General features: G+C 46.7%; 1 protein-coding gene across 1 annotated transcript in view; it reads left to right on the top strand.

Moving 5' to 3' along the window:
• The window catches only part of CRKL (CRK like proto-oncogene, adaptor protein), a 40,485-nt gene that overhangs the window by 11,128 nt on the left and 5,630 nt on the right, over positions 1–23,727 (top strand). Inside the window, exon 2 of the mRNA XM_050746290.1 lies at positions 8,356–8,821. Coding sequence (XP_050602247.1) covers positions 8,356–8,821 — 466 coding nt within the window. The remainder of the gene's footprint in view (positions 1–8,355; positions 8,822–23,727) is intronic.

Raw genomic sequence — 23,727 nt, forward strand, 5'->3', positions numbered from 1 at the left:
TGTGATCTGCCCGCCTTGGCCTCCCAAAGTGCTGAGATTACAGGCGTGAGCCACTGCACCTGGCTTATTTATTTTTTGAGACGGAATCTCCGTTTGTCACCAAGGCTGGAGTGCAGTGGCATGATCTCGGCTCGCTGCAACCTCCGCCTCCGAGGTTCAAGCGATTCTCATGCCTCAGCCTCCTTAGTAGCTGGGACTACAGGCACGTGCCACCACACCCAGCTAATTTTTGTATTTTTAGTAGAGATGGGGTTTCACCATATTGGCCAGGCTGGTCTCGAACTCCTGACCTCATGATCCACCTGCCTCGACCTTCCAAAGTGCTGGGATTACAGGCTTGAGCCACCGCGCCTGGGCAACCCTTTATGTTTTAAAGGGAAGTTGGGGGAGGGTGCTATTTTCAACCTTGCTCAAAGAACAAATAAATAATTGAGAAGCAATAAATTTTTCTGATGAATGTGCTTCATATTTTTTAGACAGTGGGATCTAATGGAAAGGCTAAGATATCTGACATGGAGCAACATACATTTATCTCTTCAGTGGAACTAATGTGTAATTTTCAGGGGAGTTTGATGAATAAATAAGTTTGAGAATATAGGGCATAGGACTTGGAATTTATGTCAGGGTTATGACTGGTGAGATTGATTTGCTGTCAAATATATGAATATCTCTGCAGATACTAACACAGAAAATGAGCCCCAAGGTCACTATAGCAGTATAGTAGTGGAGGGAAGTAGAAACTATCTTTATCATATTTGTACACAGACATACCCCTCGCCAGGGAAGCAAAGAAGTTGAAAAACACACTGCCTCCCTGACCCAGGAATTTAAACGAGGGATCAGCAAACTGTTGAGTAAAGGGTCAGATTTTATTTTATTTTAATTTTTTATTTTTATTTTTATTTTTTTTGAGATGGAGTCTCGCTCTGTCGCCCAGGCTGGAGTGCGGTGGCGCGATCTCGGCTCACTGCAAGCTCCGCCTCCCGGGTTCACGCCATTCTCCTGCCTCAGCCTCCCGAGTAGCTGGGACTACAGGCACCCACCACCTCGCCCAGCAATTTGTTTTGTATTTTTAGTAGAGATGGGGTTTCACCGTGTTAGCCAGAATGGTCTCGATCTCCTGACCTCGTGATCCCCCTGTCTCGGCCTCCCAAAGTGCTGGGATTACAGGCTTGAGCCACCACGCCCAGCAAGGGTCAGATTTTAAATATTTTCAGCTTTTCCATAGGGTCTCTGTCCAACTACTCAACTATGCCCTTGTAGCGAAAAACAGTCATAGACAGTACATAAATGAATGGGCTTGGCTATCTTTTTTTTTTTTTTTAAAAGACAGAGTCTCGCTCTGTCACCCAGGCTGGAGTGCAGTGGCGTGATCTCGGCTCATTGCAACCTCTGCCTCCCAGGTTCAAGCAATTCTCTTGCCTCAGCCTCCCAAGTAGCTGGGCCTACAGGTGCATACCACCGCACCTGGCTAATTTTTGTATTTTTAGTAATGACAGGGTTTTGTTATGTTGGCCAGGTTGGTCTCGAACTCCTGACCTCAAGTGATCCTCCCACCTCGGCCTCCCAGTGTTGGGATTACAGGCGTGAGCCACCACACGCATGGCCTTTTTTTTCCTTTTTTTTTTTTTTTGAGATAGAGTCTTACTCTGTCTCAGGCTAGAATTACAGTGACGCAATCTTGGCTCATTACAACCTCTGCCTCCCGGATTCAGGTGATTTTCCTGCCTCAGCCTCTCAAATAGCTGGGATTACAGGCGTGCGCCACCACGCCCAGCTAATATTTTGTAATTTTAGTAGAGATAGGTTTTACCATGTTGGCCAGGTTGGTCTCGAACTTCTGACCTTAGGTGATCTGCACATCTTGGCTTCCCAAAGTGTTGAGATTACAGGCGTGAGCCACAGTGCCCAGCCATAGATAATTTTTTAATTAATTAATTAATTTTTTTTGATATGGAGTCTCGATCTGTCGCCGTGGCTGGAGTGCAGTGGTGTGATCTCAGCTCACTGCAAGCTCCGCCTCCCGGGTTCGCACCATTCTCCTGCCTCAGCCTCTCTGAGTAGCTGGTACTACAGGTGCCCACCACCATGCTCGGCTAATTTTTTGTATTTTTAGTAGAGATGGGGTTTCACCGTGGTCTCGATTTGCTGACCTTGTGATCTGCTCGCCTCGGCCTCCCAAAGTGCTGAGATTACAGGTGTGAGCCACCGTGCCTGGCCAGTAATTTTGGTACAGTGTACTGGAGCTAAGAATGATTATAGTTTTGAGATGGAATCTCACTCTGTTGCTCAGGCTGGAGTGCAGTGGCGCAATCTCTGCTCACTGCTACCTCTGCCTCCTGGGTTCAAGCGATTCTCGTGCCTCAGTCTCCCGAGTAGCTGGGACTGCAGGCATGTGCCACCACGCCTGGCTAATTTTTTGTATTTTTAGTAAAGATGGGATTTCACCATGTTGGCCAGGTTGGTCTCAAACTCCTGACCTCAGGTGATCTGCCCGCCTTGGCCTCCCAAAGTGCTGGGCTCACAGGTGTGAGCCACCGCACAAGGCCTGATTATTTTATTTTTAAAGAGTTTGAGAATTTGTGACAAAGACCATATGAAGCCTGCAAAGCCTAAAATGGATACCATCTGACCCTTTATGAACATTTGCCGACCTTTGAAAGGCCTTGGCCAGCCCAGCTCCTGTTATGTGCCTGTGAGAATTAATAGCATAATGTGTGCACTGAGGGCTGTGAGAAGACTGGGTAGGGGAACATTTGAATGAACTTACTGGGCTGTAGTCCATTTTATTTATTTATTTTTGAGTCAGAGTCTTGTTCTGTGGCCTAGGCGAGAGTGTAGTGGTGCCACCTAGGTTCACTGCAATTTCCACCTCCCAGGCTCAAGTGATTCTTGTGCCTCAGCTTCCCGAGTAGCTGAGATTAGAGGTGTGTGCCACCATATCCGGCTACTTTTTTTTTTTTTTTTAATTAAAAAGTAAACTTTAATGTCGAAAATGCAAACTTGGGGAGGGCAGAAAGATCACACACAAGGCTGTCACTTCACACTTGGAGGGTTGCACAGCGGCCGGGCAGAGGCGCTCCTCACTTCCCAGACCGGGGGGACGCTGGGCAGAGGCGCTCCTCACTTCCCAGACCCTGGGGCAGCCAGGCAGAGGCGCTCTTCACTTCCCAGATGGTGGGGGAACAGCTGGGCAGAGGCGCCTCTCACTTCCCAGACAGTGTAGGCGGTGAAGGTGGAGTGGGAGGCTGTGGGGGAAGGCGCTCCTCACTTTGCAGGCAGTGCAGGGACTAGGCAGAGGCACTCCTTGCTTCCCAGGCGGGGCAGCAACTGGGCAGAGGTGCTCCTCACTTCCCAGACAGTGGGGCGGCTGGGCAGAGACTCTCCTCATTTGCTAGAGCCCAGCTACTTTTTGTTTGTTTGTTTGTTTATTTTTGGAAATTAAGTCTCCCTCTGTCACCCAGTCTCCCAGGCTGGAGTGCATGGGCACAATCTTGGCTCACTGCAACCTCCACCTCCCGAGTTTCTCCTGCTTCTGCGTCCCTAGTAGCTGGGACTACAGGTGTGCGCCACCATGCCTGGCTAATTTTTATTTTATTTTATTTTTGAGATGGAGTCTCGCTCTGTCGCCCAGGCTGGAGTGCAGTGATGCAATCTCGGCTCACTGCAAGCTCCACCTCCCGGGTTCACACTATTCTCCTGCCTCAGCCTCCTGAGTAGCTGGGATTACAGGCGCCCGCCACCACACCTGGCTGATTCTTTTTTTCGTATTTTTAGTAGAGACAGGGTTTCACCATGTTAGCCAGGATGGTCTCGATCTCCTGACCTCGTGATCCACCCATCTCGGCCTCCCAAAGTGCTGGGATTACAGGCTTGAGCCACTGCACCCGGCCCTGAGTGCCACTTTCTAAACGGGTTCCCTCAGATTTTACCCTATTCCCCACATCACCACCACCCTTGGTTAAGCTTTAATTTTTTTTTTTTTTTTTTTGAGACGGAGTCTGGCTCTGTCGCCCAGGCTGGAGTGCAGTGGCCGGATCTCAGCTCACTGCAAGCTCCGCCTCCCCGGGTTCCCGCCATTCTCCTGTCTCAGCCTCCCGAGTAGCTGGGGGACTACAGGCGCCCGCCACCTCGCCCGGCTAGTTTTTTTTGTATTTTTTAGTAGAGACAGGGTTTCACCGTGTTAGTCAGGATGGTCTCGATCTCCTGACCTCGTGATCCGCCCGTCTCGGCCTCCCAAAGTGCTGGGATTATAGGCGTGAGCCACCGCGCCCGGCCACTTCGCTAATTTTTTGTATGTTCAGTAGAGGTGGGGTTTCACCATGTTGGCCAGGCTGGTCTCAAACTCCTGACCTCAGGTGATCTGCCTGCCTTGGCCTCCCAAAGTGCTGGGATGACAGGGCCATTCTCCCACCTCAGCCCCCCTAGTAGTTGGGACTACAGGTGCAGAACAAAGCACAGCATCTGGCTCCCAAATTCTTAGTAGGGCCAGTGGATACCTGGGTAAATGGATTTCATCAGTGTTAATCCCCCACTGAAGCTATATTAAGTGTTGTTCTCTTGTAGGACTGCTTTTTTTTTTTTTTTTTTTTTTTTTTTTTTTTTTGACACAGGGTCCTGCTCTGTCGTCTAGGCTGGAGTGCTTTATATGCAATCTCCACTTACTCAGCTTCTGCCTGCCAGGCTCAAGTGATCCTCCCACATTAGCCTCCCCTGAGTAGCTGGGACCACAGGCTTGTACCACCTTGTCTGGCTAGTTTTTGTATTTTTGTAGAGACAGTTTCAGAGACAGAGTGGTCTCGAACTCCTGAGCTCAAAGTGTTGGGATTACAGGAGTGAGCCACCACACACAGCCAGGATTAACTGCCTTTTTTTTTTTTTTTTTTTTTTTTTTTTTTTTTGAGACAGAGTCTTGCTCTGTTGCCCAGGCTGGAGTGCAGTGGCGTGATCTGGGCTCACTGCAAACTCTGCCTCCTAGGTTGACACCATTCTTCTGCCTCAGCCTCCCGAATAGCTGCGACTACAGGCGCGTGCCACCACGCCCGGCTAATTTTTTGTATCTTTAGTAGAAAGATGGGGTTTCACTCTGTTAGCCAGGATGGTCTCAATCTCCTGACCTCGTGATCTGCCCACTTTGGCCTCCCAAAGTGCTGGGATTACAGGCGTGAACCACCATGTACTGGCTAACTGCTTTTAACTATACAAATAATAAAATACTCTTGGATGGAGTCTTAAGGTGGAACTGCCTATGCTCTTAATAGTGTCTGAAATTTATATGGTACTTACTAGACTCGTCACAGGATCTCTATGGCTCTTCAAATAGCAGGGGCTGGGTGTGATGGCTCACACCTGTAATCCCAACACTTTGGGAGGCCAAGGCGGGAGAATTGCTAGAGGCTAGAAGTTCAAGACAAGCCTCGAAAACATAGTGATACCCCCATCTCTACAGAAAATTTAAAAATTGGCTGTGTGTGGTGGCAACTGCCTGTAGTCCCAGTTGCTCAGGAGGCTGAAGTGGGAGGATCACTTGAGCCTGGGAGGTAGAAGCTACAGTGAGCTGTGGTTGTGCTGCTGCACTCCAGCCAGGATGACAGCAAGACCCTGTCTCAAAAAAAGAGAAAGAAATAGAAGCAGTGATGTACTTGAAGGGTATGTGTATGTTCATGTGGTTATATTGAATGCTTGGTGCTGGTCGGTAATTTTGAATGCTTCACATGCATTATGCCATTCTCATACACCTAACAGATGCAGGGTTCATCCCTAAGGCTGATTAGCTCATTATGAGTGAGGAGTCTAGAACCAGACTCCCTGAGTTCAAGTCTAACCTCTTCTTTGGCTCCTCCTTTGTAAAATGGAAATGATAACAGCGTCTACCTTACAGGGTTGCTGTGACTATTAAATAATCTAATATCTTCAAACACCGTAAACTATGCCTAGCATAGATAATAAGTATGATCTCTTTATTATTACTCCTGTTCCTACTATTCTTGCTAGCTATTTATTTATTTTTTTATTTTATTTTGTTTTTTTGAGACAGAGTGTCGCTCTGTCGCCCAGGCTGGAGTGCAGTGGCGTGATCTCAGCTCACTGCAAGCTCTGCCTCCCGGGTTCATGCCATTGTCCTGCCTCAGCCTCCTGAGTAGCTGGGATTACAGGCACCTACCACCACACCTGGCTAATTTTTTGCATTTTTAGTAGAGACGGGGTTTCACCGTGTTAGCCAGGATGGTCTTGATCTCCTGACCTCGTGATCTGCCCGCCTCGGCCTCCCAGAGTGCTGGGATTACAGGTCTGAGCCACTGTGCCCGGCCTCTTATTTATTTATGTTTTGAGACATAGTCTTGTTCTGTTGTCCAGGCTGGAGTGTAATGATGCAGTCATAGCTCCCTGCAGCTTCTAACTCCTGGGCTCAAGTAATGCTTCTGCCTCAGCCTCTTGAGTATCTGGGACCCCAGGTGTGTGCCACCATGCCCAGCTAATTTTTTGTCTTTTTAGTAGAGACAGGGTTTTGATATGTTGGACAGGCAGGTCTCCAAGTGATCTGCCTGCCTTGGCCTCCGCAGGTCTCCAAGTGATCTGCCTGCCTTGGCCTCCCAAAGTGCTGGGATTACAGTTCTGAGCCACCACTCCTGGTAGATTTATTGTTTTTAACTTGGCAAGTCTGTAAGCCCTTTTTTGTTCCTTTTTTTTCAAGGGGCCAGAGGTAGAGGCCTTTGTCATTTTCTGTGTGTCCAGGGAAGTGTGCAGGATGTATAAGCCATAGATTAGGAGTGGGAGGAAGAGTGTGTGGTGGTTGTGACAAGGGTCCAAAGGAAGGCAGCTTCCGAACTTACTTGAGATTATAAAAATAAATTTAAACCAGGTATCTCTATGTAATCAAAAGGTTTCTGTAAAACAGAGATGAAGTGTATGTGTGTGTATATACTTGTAATTTGAAAAGACATTCAGAATAGTTACTTCTGGGACAGTACAGACTACAAAAATTACAGCATGATAGAACCTTCTTAACTACTAAGAATATAGAAAGGAAAATGAGGCCTGGCATGGTGGCTCACACCTGTAATCCCAGCACTTTGGGAGGCTGAGGCAGGTGGATCACTTGAGGCCAGGAGTTTGAGACCAGCCTGGCCAATATGCCAAAATCCTGTCTCTACTAAAAACACAAAATTTATCTGGGTATGGTGTTGCACATCTGTAATCTCAGCTAGTCGGAAGGCTGAGGCAGAAGAATCACTTGAACACCGGAGGCAGGGGTTGCAGTGAACTGAGATTGCGCCACTGCACTCCACCTGGGTGACAGAGCAAGATTCTGTCTCAAAAAAAAAAAGTCTGGGCTCGGTGGCTCACACCTATAATCCCAGCACTTTGGGAGGCCGAGGCAGGTGGATCACGAGGTCAGGAGATCGAGGCCATCCTGGCTAACAAGGTGAAATTCCGTCTCTACTAAAAAATAGAAAAAATTAGCGGGGCATGGTGGCATGTGCCTGTAGTCCCAGCTACTCAGGAGGCTGAGGCAGGAGAATTGCTTGAACTTGGGAGGCAGAGGTTGCGGTGAGCTGAGATCCCGCCACTGCACTCCAGCCTGGGCAACAGAGCAAGACTCCGTCTCCAAAAAAAAAAAAAAAAAGTAGGGGCCAGGTGTGGTGGCTTATGCCTGTAATCCCCAGCACTTTGGGAGGCTGAGGTGCATGGATCACCCAATGTCAGGAGTTCAAGACCAACTTGGCCAACATGGTGAAAACCCTTCTCTACTAAAAATACAAAAAAAGGTCGGGCGCGGTGGCTCAAGCCTGTAATCCCAGCACTTTGGGAGGCCGAGACGGGTGGATCATGAGGTCAGGAGATCGAGACCATCCTGGCTAACACAGTGAAACCCCGTCTCTACTAAAAAATACAAAAATCTAGCCAGGCGAGGTGGCGGGCGCCTGTAGTCCCAGCTACTCGGGAGGCTGAGGCAGGAGAATGGCGTGAACCCGGGAGGCGGAGCTTGCAGTGAGCTGAGATCCGGCCACTGCACTCCAGCCTGGGCGACAGAGCGAGACTCCGCCTCAAAAAAAAAAAAAAAAAAAAAAAAAAAAAAAACAACATTACCCGGGCATGGTGGTGGGTGCCTGTAACCCCAGCTACTTGGGAGGCTGAGGCAGAAGAATCACTTGAACCAGGGAGGCAGAGATTGCAGTGAGCTGAGATCACGCTATTGCACTCCAGCCTGGGCAACAAGAGCGAAACTTGTCTCAAAAAAAAAAAGAAAAGGAAAATAATTTATTGTAGAGGAAAGTGGTTTATTAAGAAGTTTGACAGGCACTGGCTTAGAGTAAGATTTTTCTCTTATAGTAATTTTCTTTCTCTCTTAAGGTATCCAAGCCCACCAATGGGCTCTGTCTCAGCACCCAACCTGCCTACAGCAGAAGATAATCTGGAATATGTACGGACTCTGTATGATTTTCCTGGAAATGATGCCGAAGACCTGCCGTTTAAAAAGGGTGAGATCCTAGTGATAATAGAGAAGCCTGAAGAACAGTGGTGGAGTGCCCGGAACAAGGATGGCCGGGTTGGGATGATTCCTGTCCCTTATGTCGAAAAGCTTGTGAGATCCTCACCACACGGAAAGCATGGAAATAGGAATTCCAACAGTTATGGGATCCCAGAACCTGCTCATGCGTACGCTCAACCTCAGACCACAACTCCTCTACCTGCAGTTTCCGGTTCTCCTGGGGCAGCAATCACCCCTTTGCCATCCACACAGAATGGACCTGTCTTTGCGAAAGCAATCCAGAAAAGAGTACCCTGTGCTTATGACAAGACTGCCTTGGCATTAGAGGTAAAATCTGTTCAGACTAGCTTTTTGGGTCCTTTGACATTTGGTTTTAATTTTTAGTTTTAGTTTCTGCTCATTTAAGCTTATATTCATGGAATTAGAGCACTTAGATGATTTTGGGAGATACGCACTGTTAGCATTTCATGTTTAAATTTTTTTACAGAGACAAGGTCTCTGTTAAAAAGAGTTGTTTGCCCAGGCTGATCTCGACATCCTGGCCTCAAGCAAATCCTCCTGCCTCAACCTCCCATAGTACTGGGGTGACAGATATGAGCCACCGTGCCCGGCCTGTTACTAGTGTTTCACAGGTTGTTTTCTTCTTTCCTATTCCTTGTTTGTCCCACATTCTCAGCCTCCTTGCTCTTTTTTGTTCCCAAAGCCTAACAGATTTAGTTTTGCAGTCATTGGTTTTTCTTCCAGTAAGGAAAGATAATAATTAAGGAAGACCCATGACCTAGAGGCAAAATCAGCATACAGATGCATAGCTACTTGTATGGTTCTGTATTTCTAACATTGGAATCAGTTGAGAAATATGAAAATGTCTTAGAATTTCTCTTGAACTTGGTAGAGGAATTAATTTTTTTTGAGACAGAGTCTTGCTCTGTCACCCAGGCTGGAGTGCAGTGGCGCGATCTCTGCTCACTGCAAACTCTGCCTCCCGGGTTCACGCCATCTCCTACCTCAGTCTCCCGAGTAGCTGGGACTACAGGCACCTGTCACCATGCCCAGCTAATTTTTTGTATTTTTAGTAGAGACGGAGTTTCACCGTATTAGCCAGGATGGTCTCGATCTCCTGACCTCGTGATCCACCTGTCTCGGCCTCCCAAAGTGCTGAGATTACAGGCGTGAGCCACCGTGCCCGGCCCAGGAATGATTTTTTTTGAGATGGAGTCTCGCTTTGTCACCCAGATTCAAGCACAGTGGCATGATCTTGGCTCATTGCAACCTCCACCTCCCGGGTTGAAATGATTATCCTGTCTCAGCCTCCCGAGTAGCTGGGATTACAGATGCCTGCCAGCATGCCCATCGAATTTTTGTATTTTTAGTAGAGATGGGGTTTCAACATGTTGGCCAGGCTGATCTTGAACTCCTGACCTCAGGCGATCTGCCTGCCTCGGCCTCCCAAAGTGCTGGGATTACAGACATGTATGACCACGCCCAGCCATAGAGGAATGATTTTAAAATACATCAGCCCTTGCTTGTTACAGGTTTTGTAAATTAGAATAGCATGATATAGAACTTGAACATTTTAATTACCAAGTCATTTTCTTTTCTTTTTCTTTTTCTTTTTCTTTTGAGACAGAGTCTTGCTCTGTTGCCTTGTTGCCTAAGCTGGAGTGCAGTGGCGTGATCTTGGCTCACTGCAACCTCCGCCTCCTGAGTTCAAGAGATTTTCCTGCCTCAGCCTCCCGAGTAGCTGGGACTACAGGCACGCACCACTATGCCCGGCTAGTTTTTGTATTTTTAGTAGAGACGGGGGTTTCACCATGTTGGCCAGGCTGGTCTCGAATTCCTGACCTCAGGTGATCCGCCTGCCTCAGCCTCCCCGAGTGCTGGGATGACAGGCGTGAGCCTCCGCACTCAGCCATGTCATTTTCTCTTAACTAAACATTACTTTTTAAAAAGACTCTTTCTCAGCTGGGCACAGTGGCTCATGCCTGTAATCCCAGCACATTGGGAGAGCGAAGCTGGTGGATAACTTGAGGTCTGGAGTTTGAGACCAGCCTGGCCAACATGATGAAACCCTGTCTCTACCAAAAAATACAAAAATTAGGCAGACGTGGTGGGCACACGCCTGTAGCCTCAGCTACTCAGGAGACTGAGGTGGAACAATTGCTTGAACCGGGGAATTAGAGGTTGCAGTGAGCCAAGATCATGCCACTGCATTTAAGCCTGGGCAATAGGGTGAGACCCTATCTCAAAAAAAGGGGGGAGAATGTTAAGAGAGACCCCAAGTGCAGTTCAGAAGGATGAAGTAAGGGACCCTGTTGCTTCAAAAAAAACAAATCCTGACTCACCAAACAACCTGCCCACAGATAAAAGTTGTCTAGAATTGGTTTGTCCATAGGTCATCCTTAATGTTTTTTTGTTTTTGTTTGTTTTGTTTTGTTTTGTTTTGAGATGGAGTTTCACTCTTGTTGCCCAGGCTGGAGTGCAATGGCACGATTTTGGCTCACCGCAACCTCCGCCTCCTGGATTCAAGCGATTCTCCTGCCTCAGCCTCCAGAGTAGCTGGGATTACAGGCATGCGCCACCATGCCCAGCTAATTTTTTGTATTTTTAGTCGAGACGAGTTTCTCCATGTTGGTCAGGCTGGTCTCGAACTCCTGACATCAGGTGATCTGCCCGCCTCGGCCTCCCAAAGTGCTGGGATTACAGGTGTGAGCCACCATGCCTGGCCCTCAATTTTTCTTTGGACCAGTAGTAGTATCTGAATGAACTGAACCTGAAGGTTTGTTTCAATGTTTGATTTTTGTCTCCCTTTCATGTTGGCTATAAGGAAAGAAGGAGCATCTGAGGCTGTGGTGGGGGTCTGGGACTGAGAGGCTCCAGGTCTGAGGAGGCTGCCTCCGCAGATAGGAGTGCTGGCTGAGCAGGCCTTCCAGCTTTCTTTCCTTCTTTTTTTTTTTTTTTTTTTTTTTTTTTTTTTTTTTTTGAGATGGAGTCTCATTTGTTGCCTAAGCTGGAGTATACTTGGTATAATCTCGGCTCACTGCAACCTCTGCCTCCTGGGCTCAAGCGATTCTTCTGCCTCAGCTTCTCAAGTAGCTGGGATTACAAGTGCCCGCCACCACACCCGGCTGTTTTTAGTAGAGATGGGGTTTCACTATGTTGGCCAGGCTGGTCTTGAACTCCTGGCCTCTGATCCTCTACCCGCCTCAGCCTCCCAAAGTGCTTGGATTACAGGTGTGAGCCACTGCGCCTGGTCAGGCCTTTCAGCTTTCTCACCCCCACACAGACCGGCCTAGGCACAGGTGCATGCCTCTGGCCTGGTCTACACCTCAGCACCTTAGAATAACATGGGATGCTCTGGGCTGTTAATATGTTGTAGCATGCATTGTGTTTTCAGCCTTTTGAGGCGTTTTCACATCTGTCATAGCATAGGATTGGGGAGCTAGGAGTCAGAGTGGGTGTGACTCGTGTGTGTTTGGCAGCTGCTCGTTGAGAACCTTGAAGGTGGAGGCTCCCAATCAGAATTTTAGGTACCTGCCTGTTGACCTCTGGCTCTAGGATTGTGTGTTTTAGAAACCTATATCTAGTGTGCGTGCGTGTGTGCTCATTGGAGCGAGTACTAGGAGGTTGTAGGGAGGAACATCAGGTATTACAGAAGGGATCATTTAGAGCTTGGTGTGTGGGTGGATAGGTAGGTGCCCGAGACAGGTCAGGAGTAGGAGGAAGGAAGCCTAGTTAATGATTGTGTATTTTAAGATAACCTACATACTTTGCCATTACATAGCTCCTAGTCTCTCTGGCCCCAGAGAGAGGTTCTCCACACCTGAGCCTCATGACACTAACCCAGCCAGCTGAGCTTCAGCAAATGGTTTTTTTCGTGCTTGAATGAGAGAAAGTGTAAATAGGACTTGAGAAATAGACCTTTACCAAATTCCATTTAATGGTATTTCGCTTTCTGTATATTTAAATGAAACTTTAGGTTATAGCATAAGTAAAAAAAAACTTTTTTTTCCTGAGATCGAGTCTCTGTCACTCAGGCTGGAGTGCAGTGGCGTGATCTCCGCTCGCTGCAACCTCCGCCTCATGGGTTTAAGCGATTCTCATGCCTCAGCCTCCTGAGTAGCTGGGGTAAATATTTTTTTGATTGTTACCTTCTAAAACTATTATTAGGATAGTGGTGCCTGTCTGATCTTGTTAACAACAACTCTTGGGACTTTTGCAATTAGGTTACTAGGAAAAGTATTAAAATTAAAATGAGAAACAGACAACTAGGACAAAATGTGCCAATAATTGAAGCTTCATTATTCCCCTAGATAGTATTACAGAGAACAATGATGGCTTAGGTGACTTTATACCTTAAATTATTTTACAAGTTTTTTTTTTTTAAATAAAACTTGATTTTCAAAAGAGTATTCCTGTAAGTAAAGAGGTATTTCAAAACCAGTCTGTGTTTAGCTATTTTCTTTTCTTGCTGACTTTTCTGTAAGAAGAGAGTTGATCCTGAGATTTGATTTGAAGGGGAATACTTGGTATCTGTAAGGTGAGTAGAGCTTGTGTGATGAGACTAATGTCACTGAATAGCTGTAGATAGGTGAGCATGCTGGGCAAAGGGCAAAAGTGGCAAAAGACAGCCAGGGCAGTAGGCTGTTGCCATATCACGAAGGGCTAAGCTGAGGAGATTAACAGTTTTCTTGCATTGCCTTCATTTGAGTCATGAAACAGCCAGTTTCTCACAACTGACAAGGTCAGGTTTGCAGGCAATTTCTTTTTATTTATTAATTTTAAAATTTAGAGCAAATGCTTGACTCTCATGTAATAATATCATTCTCATTCATTTGCATTCCAGTATGCTTTTCTGACTAAAAAGAAAGGGAAGAAATATCTTAGCAACTTTAGAATTGTACTTAACCCTGGGTACACACACCCCTGAATATTTGTATGAAAATTTGTATTCAAATGTCTAAATGCAGCCTCAGCTGTGCTTTTCCCCCATGGTATGGTATAAGAAAACAGTTGGTGACACAAGCTGGGGATCTGTGGGAACTGAAGTCAGTGGTACAGATCGTGTGGAGGAAAAATAGTTTCCCAGGCTTGCAAGTGAGACTTAAAGTGATTTGGGATGGAATTGATAGAAATCAAGCAGAAGGCCGGGCGCGGTGGCCCAAGCCTGTAATCCCAGCACTTTGGGAGGCCGAGACGGGTGGATCACAAGGTCAGGAGATCGAGACCATCCTGGCTAACCCGGTGAAACCCCGTCTCTACTAAAAAATACAAAAAACTAGCCGGGCGAGGTGGCGGGCGCCTGTAGTCCCAGCTACTCGGGAGGCTGAGGCAGGAGAATGGCGTGAACCCGGGAGGCGGAGCTTGCAGTGAGCTGGGCTGAGGCAGGAGAATGGCGTGAACCCGGGAGGCGGAGCTTGCAGTGAGCTGAGATCCGGCCACTGCACTCCAGCCTGGGTGACAGAGCGAGACCCCGTCTCAAAAAAAAAAAAAAAAAAAAAAAAAAAAAAAAAAAAAAAAAAAAAAATCAAGCAGAAAGGTTGTATTGATACCTTAGGTCATTTAGTCTAATCATTTTCCCAGTGCTTTTAGCCCTCTTCAGAGTCTAACTCCATGGCCCTCCAGTCTCAACTCGGACACCTCCAAAAAAGCATCACTTTGGCCGGGCGCGGTGGCTCAAGCCTGTAATCCCAGCACTTTGGGAGGCCGAGGCGGGTGGATCACGAGGTCAGGAGATCGAGACTATCCTGGCTAACATGGTGAAACCCCGTCTCTACTAAAAATACAAAAAACTAGCCGGGCGTGGTGGCGGGCGCCTGTAGTCTCAGCTACTTGGGAGGCTGAGGCGGGAGAATGGCGTGAACCCGGGAGGCGGAGCTTGCAGTGAGCCGAGATCACGTCACTGCACTCCAGCCTGGGAGACACAGCGAGACTCCGTCTCAAAAAAAAAAAAAAAAAAAAAAAAAAAAAGCATCACTTCAACAAAAGTTCATTGAGTGCCTATTATGTGACAGGCTGGGAATTTGGGATACAGTAGTGAACAAAACAAAGATGTCTTTCCTGTGGAACGTCTGGAACATAACAGTTTCATGCGGTGGTGTCTCATGTTGTATGGCTCTGGTAGCTGACAAGTCTTGTGTTCTGGCTCTCCACCAGGGAGAAAGAAGCCACAGCCAGTCCCCTTCCTGTGTTTGGCTAGCCCAGTGTGTGGACTTAAGTGCATGGCCCCATAGTTGTCCCTCTTGAGTTTTGTTGTTGTTGTTGGTTTGGTTTTTATTGATCTTGTCATACCATCTGTGTACATCTCTGAATCCTTTTCTTTTTTTTGAGATAAAGTCTTACTGTATCGCCCAGGCTGGTGTGCAATGGTATGATCTCGGCTCACTGCACCCTCCACCTCACAGGTTCAAGCAATTCTCCTGTCTCAGCCTCCCGAGTAGCTGTGATTACAGGCGTCTGCCAACCACGCCTGGCTAATTTTTGTATTTTTAGTAGAGAAGGGGTTTCACCATGTTGACCAGGCTGGTCTCAAACTCCTAACCTCAAGCAATCTACCTGCCTCAGCCTCCCAAAGTTCTGGGATTATAGGCATAAGCCACCACGCCCAGCCTCTGAATCTTTTAAAATCCTGATGTCATCTAGTGTATTCATTACCCTCCAGTGTCCTAACTGCAGGTTTTGTAAAAGCACCAACCAGATCTTTGTTTTTTTTTTTTTTTTTTTTTTTTTTTGAGACGGAGTCTGGCTCTGTCGCCCAGGCTGGAGTGCAGTGGCCGGATCTCAGCTCACTGCAAGCTCCGCCTCCTGGGTTCACGCCATTCTCCTGCCTCAGCCTCCCAAGTAGCTGGGACTACAGGCGCCCGCCACCTCGCCCAGCTAATTTTTTTGTATTTTTAGTAGAGACGGGGTTTCACCGTGTTAGCCAGCATGGTCTCGATCTCCTGACCTCGTGATCCGCCCATCTCGGCCTCCCAAAGTGCTGGGATTACAGGCTTGAGCCACCGCGCCCGGCCAGATCTTTGTACTAAAGTCCTTCTCTGCAGCCTCTCCAGATCTGCCTCTTATATCTATAAAAAGACAATGAGGCCGGGCGCGGTGGCTCAAGCCTGTAATGCTAGCACTTTGGGAGGCCGAGACGGGCGGATGACGAGGTCAGGAGATCGAGACCATCCTGGCTAACACGGTGAAACCCCGTCTCTACTAAAAAATACAAAAAAAAAAAAACTAGCCGGGCGTGGTGGAGGGCGCCTGTAGTCCCAGCTACTCGGGAGGCTGAGGCAGAAGAATGGCGTAAAACTCGGGAGGCGGAGCTTGCAGTGAGCTGAGATCCGGCCACTGCACTTCAGCGTGGGTGACAGAGCAAGACTCCATCTCAAAAAAAAAAAAAGACAATGAGGTTGATCTGGTGTGACTTGGTGGGCTCATGCTGCTTCCAGATGCTCTACTTCCCATTCTAAATCCTCACAAACCATCTGTTAGCTAATTGCATCCAGAATTTTTTCTGGGATTCATTTCAAGCTCACTGTTTTACATTTTATGGAATTTGCCATGTTTGTTTTGACAAAAGAACGAGGGAGACTTGACCCTTTCTAAATCTTCTAGTGTCCTATGATATAATTTCTCTATGACGAGACTAGTCTTGGACTCTTACTCCTGTTTGCCAGTGTATTTGGTCAACTCTTACGTACCTGTCCTTTTCAGCATGAGAACACCCTTTCATCATCTTTGGTGCTCTTTTTTTTTTGGCATTTTTTTCTTAGTGATGCTCAGTTCTTTGAGCTCACCAGCATCCTCAACATTCTTCTCTTCGTTCCTGTACTTGCTCTGTGTCATCTGTGATTGCGTTTTTCTTTTCTTTTCTTTTTTTTTTTTGAGACGGAGTCTCGCTCTGTCGCCCAGGCTGGAGTGCAGTGGCCGGATCTCAGCTCACTGCAAGCTCCGCCTCCTGGGTTTACGCCATTCTCCTGCCTCAGCCTTCCGAGTAGCTGGGACTACAGGCGCCCACCACCGCGCCCGGCTATGGTTTTTTGTATTTTTTAGTAGAGACGGGGTTTCACCATGTTAGCCAGGATGGTCTCGATCTCCTGACCTCGTGATCCACCCGTCTCGGCCTCCCAAAGTGCTGGGATTACAGGCTTGAGCCACCGCGCCCGGCCTGTGATTGCGTTTTTATAATTTCTTCTTGGATTGTCTTTGCCCCGTTTCAAAACCTGTAGTCATTTGGATTACATCAGGTCTCTGTGTCTTTTGAATTGGCCTTCCCAAGGGCCCATGGTACAACTTCCATCACTGACTGAGCTGGAATTATCAGATTCCCACTTTACCAATTGGTTTTGCTTCATTGCTTAGAGTTAAATTTGTATTAGCATTTTCTTCATTGCTGCTTCTACTTGCTGAGGTGAAGTAATCTACAAAGTAAGTTTAGGTTTCAGTAATACTGATTGTACTTTGTAATCTCTTAGGGATCATCATGAGTTCCTCCTACTGGGTAGCCTGCAGTGGTGTTGGGCCTGTATGTATTCATCATGAAGCATCTGACTCAGGGGTCCATGCAGCAAGCTTAAAGCCTCCCAGTGTAACGGGGCTGCTGTCTCTCACTTCACGTCACGTTCTAGCAACGTGAAGCCTTCTTACCAAGGCTTCTCGGAAAGGCCCACAAGTTAGCATTCACCTTAAGCAAGAATCTCAGGTGTGTTCTACCCATGTCGTGGTGGTGTGTGTGGATGTCTGGTGCCCGAGGAATCATTTCCACTCGCCTCCTTGGACCTTTCTTTCGTCAGGACTGGCCAGGATCCTCTTCCACCCTTCTGTCTTTGACATTGTGTCAGTTGTCCTTCACAGCATCTCAGCTTTATTTCTTCGGTACCAAAAGTGCTTTTTTCCCTTGATTATAATACCATGCAAACATAGGAATCTTTAGAAAGTCCTTTAGAATTTTAGAAGATTCTCCTATTTAAAAATATATACATATATGTGTTTGTGTGTGTGTGTGTGTGTGTGTGTGTGTGTGTGTGTGTGTATATATATATATATATATTTTTTTTTTTTTTTTTTTTTGAGATGGAGTCTTGCTCTGTCGCCCAGGCTGGAGTGCAGTGGCGCGATCTCAGCTCACTGCAACCTCTCCTTCCCGGGTTCAAGCAGTTCTCTGCCTCAGCCTCCCAAGCAGCTGGGATTACAGGTGGCCGCCACCAGGCTGGGCTAGTTTTTGTATTTTTAGTAGAGATGGGGTTTCACTGTCTTGGCCAGGCTGGTCTTGAACTCCTGACCTCATGAGCCACTGTGCCCAGCCCAGAAAAAAAATATTTATTTATGTATTTATTTCTTTATTTTTTGAGACGGAGTCTCGCTCTGTTGCCCAGGCTGGAGTGCAGTGGTGCGATCTCGGCTCACTGCAATTTCCGCCTCCCGGGTTTACACCATTCTCCTGCCTCAGCCTCCCAGAGTAGCTGGGACTACAGGTGCCCGCCACCACGTCCGGCTAATGATTTGTATTTTTAGTAGAGACAGGGTTTCACCGTGTTAGCCAGGATGGTCTCAATCTCCTGACCTCGTGATCCACCTGCCTCTGCCTCCCAAAGTGCTGGGATTACAGGTGTGAGCCACCACGCCCAGCTGAAAAAAAAATTTTTTAAAGGTTTTTGTTCCTCTTTCCTAATGTGTAAATTAAGTGAGAATGCCATGGAATTGGGGCCCTGGTGTGGTTCAGGCAGGGCCTGTCCCATCCTGGTCATTATGCTGACCTCTGTTTTCTGTGATAGCTGTTTTCTGATGATAGCTGTTGAGTGAGAAGAACCATCAGCTAGGGGTTCACAGAAGTTTATTCTCATTACTGCTCCCCCACTAAGAGCTTGAGGTTTATATAATTTGCCAGCAGTCCACCTTCTGTCTATGAATTTACCTATTCTAGGTATCTGATATAAGTAAAATGATACAATATTTGTCCTTTGGGTCTGAATTATTTCATTTGGTACAATGTTTTCAGAGTTCATCCAGGTTGTAGCATATATCAAAACTTCATTCCTTGTCCCAGCATGGGGTGGCTCACACCTGTAATCCCAGTGCTTTGAGAGGCCAAGGTGGGAAGATCACTTGAGGCAAGGAGTTTGAGACCAGCCTGGGCAACATAGCGAGACTCCATCTATACAAGAAATTAAGATAAATACTTCATTCCTTTAGGGCGAATAATATTCCATTGTTATGTATATATCACGTTTTGTTAATCCATTTATCTCTTGATGGATACTTGAGTTGTTTTCGTTTTTTTTTGGCTATAGTGAATAATGCTGCAGTGGACATTGACACACAAATGTTTGAGTTCTTGCTTTCAGTTATTTTGGTTATATATCTCGGAGTGGATTTCTGGGTCAAATGGGTAATTCTGTGTTTAGCTTTTTTTTTTTTTTTTTTTTTTTTTTTCCTTGAGACAGAGTTTTGCTTTGTTGCCCAGGCTGGAGTGTCGTGGCACAATCTCAGCTCACTACAACCTCTACCTCCTGGGTTCAAGCGATTTCTCCTGCCTCAGCCTCCCAAGTAACTGGGATTACAGGTGCACGCCACCATACCTGGCTAATTTTTGTATTTTTTAGTAGAGACAGAGTTTTGCCATGTTAGCCAGGCTTGTCTCAAACTCCTGACCTCAACTGATCCGCCCACTTCAGCCTCCCAAAGTGCCGGGATTATAGTCATGAGCCACAGCACCTGGCCTGTGTTTAGCTTTTTGAGGAACAAACTGTTTTCCATAGCAGCTGTACCATATTCCATTCAACCAGCAGTATGTAAGGGTTCCCTTCTTCACTGCCAAAAAAAAATTCTTCCACATCTTCACCAACACTTATTATTTTCCATATTTTTTATTATAGCCATCCTAGTAGGTGTGATGTGGTATCTCATTGTGGTTTTGATTTGCATGTTCCTAGTGACTGATGTTGAGCATCTTTTCATGTTGGCTGTTGGCAAATCTTTGAAGAAATGTTTTCAAGTTCTTTGCCCATTTTTTAATTGGGTTATTTGGGCATTTTTGTTTGTATTTTATTTTATTTTATTTTATTTTTTTTATATTTTTTGAGACAGTCTCTGTCGCCCTGGCTGGAGTACAATGGCACGCACGATCTCGGCTCGCTGCAACTTCTGCCTCCCAGATTCAAGCGATTCTCCTGCCTCAGCCTCCCGAGTAGCCAAGATTACAGGCGCTTACCACCATACCTGGCTAATTTTTTGTATTTTTAGTAGAGATGGGGTTTTACCATGTTGGCCTGAACTCCTAAACTCAGGTGATCTGCCTGCCTTGGCCTCTCAAAGTGTCAGGATTACAGGCGTGAGCCACCATGCCTGACCTTAGTTACTGTATTTAGGCTATTGATCCATTTTAAAAATGACTTTTTGTGTACAGTGTGAGGTAAGGTTTCAGAGTCTTCCTTTTAAAAAAGTGCTGGAATTACAGGTGTGAGCCACTGTACCTAACCAGTATTAACATCTTAATAATAAGTCTTTCCATCCATTAACACAAATGTTTTTGCATTTATTTAGGTCTTTAATAATTTTTGGTATGCAAATCTTTCACCATGGTTAAATGATTCTCGGTTTGTTTTGTTTTGTTTAGATGGAGTCTTGCTTTGTCACCAGGCTGGGGTGCAGTGGCACAATCTCGGCTTACTGCAACCTCCGCCTCCCCGGTTCAAGCGATTCTCTTGCCTCAGCCTCCCAAGTAGCTGGGACTACAGACATGTGCCACCACGCCCAGCTAATTTTTGTATTTTTAGTAGAGACGAAGTTTCACCATGTTGACCAGGATGGTCTCGATCTCTTGACCTTGTGATCTGCCCGTCTTGGCCTCCTAAAGTGCTGGGATTACAGGCATGAGCCACCACACCCAGCCTATTCTTGGATATTTTTATTTTAGATGCTATTGTAAATGGAATCACCTTTTTTTTTTTTTTTTTTTGAGACAGAGTCTCGCACCGTTGCCCAGGCTGGAGTGCAGTGGCACGATTCTTGTGCCTCAGCCTCCTGAGTAGCTGGGACTACAGGTGCCTGCCACCACTCCCAGATAACTTTTTTTTTTTTTTTGGTATTTTAGTAGAATTGGGGTTTTACCATGTTGCCCAGGATGGTCTCGAACACCTGAGCTCTGGCAATCTGCCCTCCTTGGCCTCCCAAAGTGCTAGGATTCAGGCATGAGCCACTGTGCCCTGCCTGGAATTGCTTTCTTAATTATTCATTACCAATATATAAGACACAACTGATATCTATGTGTTGATCTTGTACCCTGCAACTTTGCTGAATTTGTATCTTTTCTTGTGGAATCTGTGAACTTTTTTGTATATATGATCGTGTCTTGACTTCTTCCTTTTCAAAGCCCATATACTCTTGTACCACGGCATACTGGCCTGTGGTATCTTTAGCCGTGCCATCTACCCTTCCGAAATAAAATCTCTGTTAACCAGTAAACAGCCCTCTTGAATCAAGTTACTACTCTGAAGGATAGTGGTAATTTTAAGGAAGAGACGGAGTCTTCAGTATTAAAACCCTATTAGATAGCATTCAGTTGTGGGCTTGAGCACATGAGATTACTTGACTGCTACCCAGGGCACACAGACAGGGAGCCTAGCCCTCTAAAGTCTCTGTCTCTCTGGCTACTCTGATTCGGGTGCAGGTGCACAGAGAACATAGGGGCAGGCAGTGGACCCATGCAGCTCCGTGAGGGCCAGGGGTGTTTGTCTCCTTTGTGTCCCCTCTCGTATCTCTCCACAGCCTACACATAGATCTTCAATATTTGTTGAATGACTAGAGGAATAAAAGCCACAGAGAGCAGGATGATACCTGTCTGGTGATTATAGTACATGGACTTTGTTTTGTTTTAGCTATTTTGGGGGCTATAAGCGCCTTTGAGAATCCAGTGAAAGTTGTGCAGTCTTCAGAAAAACAACATACATTCATGCATTTGCATACAACTTGGCAGGATGTTCTTTGGTCATGGAGACCCATTCACGTCACCCAAGTTAGAATTTATGATTCCAGTGTCACCAGTGTACTCCTGATCTTTTATGTAACCTGAAAGCATGAAATCTCAGAATATCAGTACAGGGAGTGGAGACTGATTATGGAACCAAAAAACTGCTGTGACAACCAGTGCTTGGGCCCTCCAGTGCCTTGACTGCTCTTTGAATCAAGTGCTACATGCCAGTCAGTAGAGTCTTTTCCTGGACAACACTCTGGACAAGTAGGGCTGTAGGAAACTATTGCCAGCAGCAAGAGGTACCCTCTTGCTATTTAACTCATGGTAGACATAAAAGGGCTGACTAGTGTCCCTGGCATATGTGTTTTAGAGTTAATGTGTCCACTCCCCAGGTGCTAAGTGCGGCCAGCCCCAAAGATAGTATTTTGACAGTACTTATAATGATTAGGATTGTCCTGTTCCATAGGGTGAAAATTAATAAAGATGACGCATTAGGTATGTGCTTCCTCTTAATCTGTTGATAAGGTAAGCCACATCTTCCAGGTGTAGTTTTGCCCCTTGAACCAAGTTGGTATCTACCTACATCAAGATTGATCTGCCCTCTGACTGCACTTTCAGGGATCATTTCTTTTTTTTTTTTTTTTTTTTTTTTTTTTTGAGACAGAGTCTCGCTCTGTCGCCCAGGCTGGAGTGCAGTGGCGCGATCTCGGCTCACTGCAAGCTCCGCCTCCCGGGTTCACGCCATTCTCCTGCCTCAGCCTCCCGAGTAGCTGGGACTACAGGCGCCCACAACCGCGCCCGGCTAATTTTTTGTATTTTTAGTAGAGACGGGGTTTCACCGTGGTCTCGATCTCCTGACCTTGTGATCCGCCCGCCTCGGCCTCCCAAAGTGCTGGGATTACAGGCGTGAGCCACCGCGCCCGGCTCAGGGATCATTTCTATAGTTCATTACTAGAGAAGTTTCTCTGAAGGTGTAGAGCACCAAAAAAAACAACAACAACAACAACAAATTGATCCCTCCAGAGTGAGTGCTTCTTTGAACTGGATCCGTGTACCATGAACCCAGAGGAAGAATAGGGAGTGATGAGGGAAACAGCAAGGTGACTGCCAAGCTACCAACCATTTTAGGATCTCAGCACAAGCACTGTTCGGTAGAGCCATGGAAGAAGCTGGTCCATAGCCAGGCCTGTAACTGGGCAGCAGGCTGCATAACAGCCAGGATGTCTTTTCTGTGTTAAGATAGAAAACAGCATGAGGAATGATGATGGTGTTTTAGCATGTGGAAACTCCTGCAAGGCCACAATGAGGCACTAGTGGTCAAGGGGCCACCAGAAGTCTCTCAGCCATTCTCTTCCTAGGCTGCTCTTTGACCTACTTCTGCTGGTCAAGGTTCCCTCTGTCTAAGCAGTAGCTCCTTGATCCTATGCTCTGCAGCATTGATTTAGTAGTGTTTTTCTGCCACTTGCTGCTTTTATGTGTCTTCTCTCTCTCTCTTTTTTCTTTTTAATAGAAGCTAGGTCTCACTATGTCACCCAGGCTGGTCTTGAACATGTGGCCTCAAGTGATCCTCCTACCTTGGCTTCCCAAAGTGCTGGGATTATAGGCGTGAGCCACTGCGCCTGGCTACACCAAGTGCAGTGACATGATCTTGGTTCACTGCAACCTCCACCTCCCAGGTTCAAGTGATTCTCCTGCCTCAGCCTTCTGAGTAGTTGGGATTACAGACATCTACCACCACACCTGGCTGATTTTTGTATTTTTTAGTAGAGATGTGGTTTTGCCATGTTGGCCATGCTGGTCTCGAACTTCTGACCTCAGGTGATCCACCTGCCTCGGCCTCCCAAAGTGTTGGGATTACAGATGTGAGCCATTGCGCCCAGCCTTTTTCTTTTTCTTTTCTTGAGACAAGGTCTCGCTCTGTCACCCAGGCTAGAGTGCAGTGGCATGATCACAGCTTACTGCAACCCTGCAACCTCTGCCTCCTGCGCTTAAGCGATCTTCCCACCTCATCCTCCCAAGTAGCTGGGACTGCAGGTGCATGCCGCCATGCCTGGCTCATTTTTGTATTTTAGAGACAGGGTTTCACTGTGTTGCCCAGGCTGGTCTTGAACTCCTGGGCTTAAGTGATCCACCCGCCTCAGCCTCCCAAAGTGCTGGGATTACAGGTGTAAGCCACTGCGCCTAGCCACTTCGTGTTTTTTACACTATGTTATTATCTAACAAAGATTCATCGTGTATCCCACTTAAAAGACAAGTTTTTTGAGGATACGAACTGACC

The sequence above is a fragment of the Macaca thibetana genome, chromosome 10 (assembly GCF_024542745.1).
Source record: "Macaca thibetana thibetana isolate TM-01 chromosome 10, ASM2454274v1, whole genome shotgun sequence".
NCBI lineage: Eukaryota > Metazoa > Chordata > Mammalia > Primates > Cercopithecidae > Macaca > Macaca thibetana.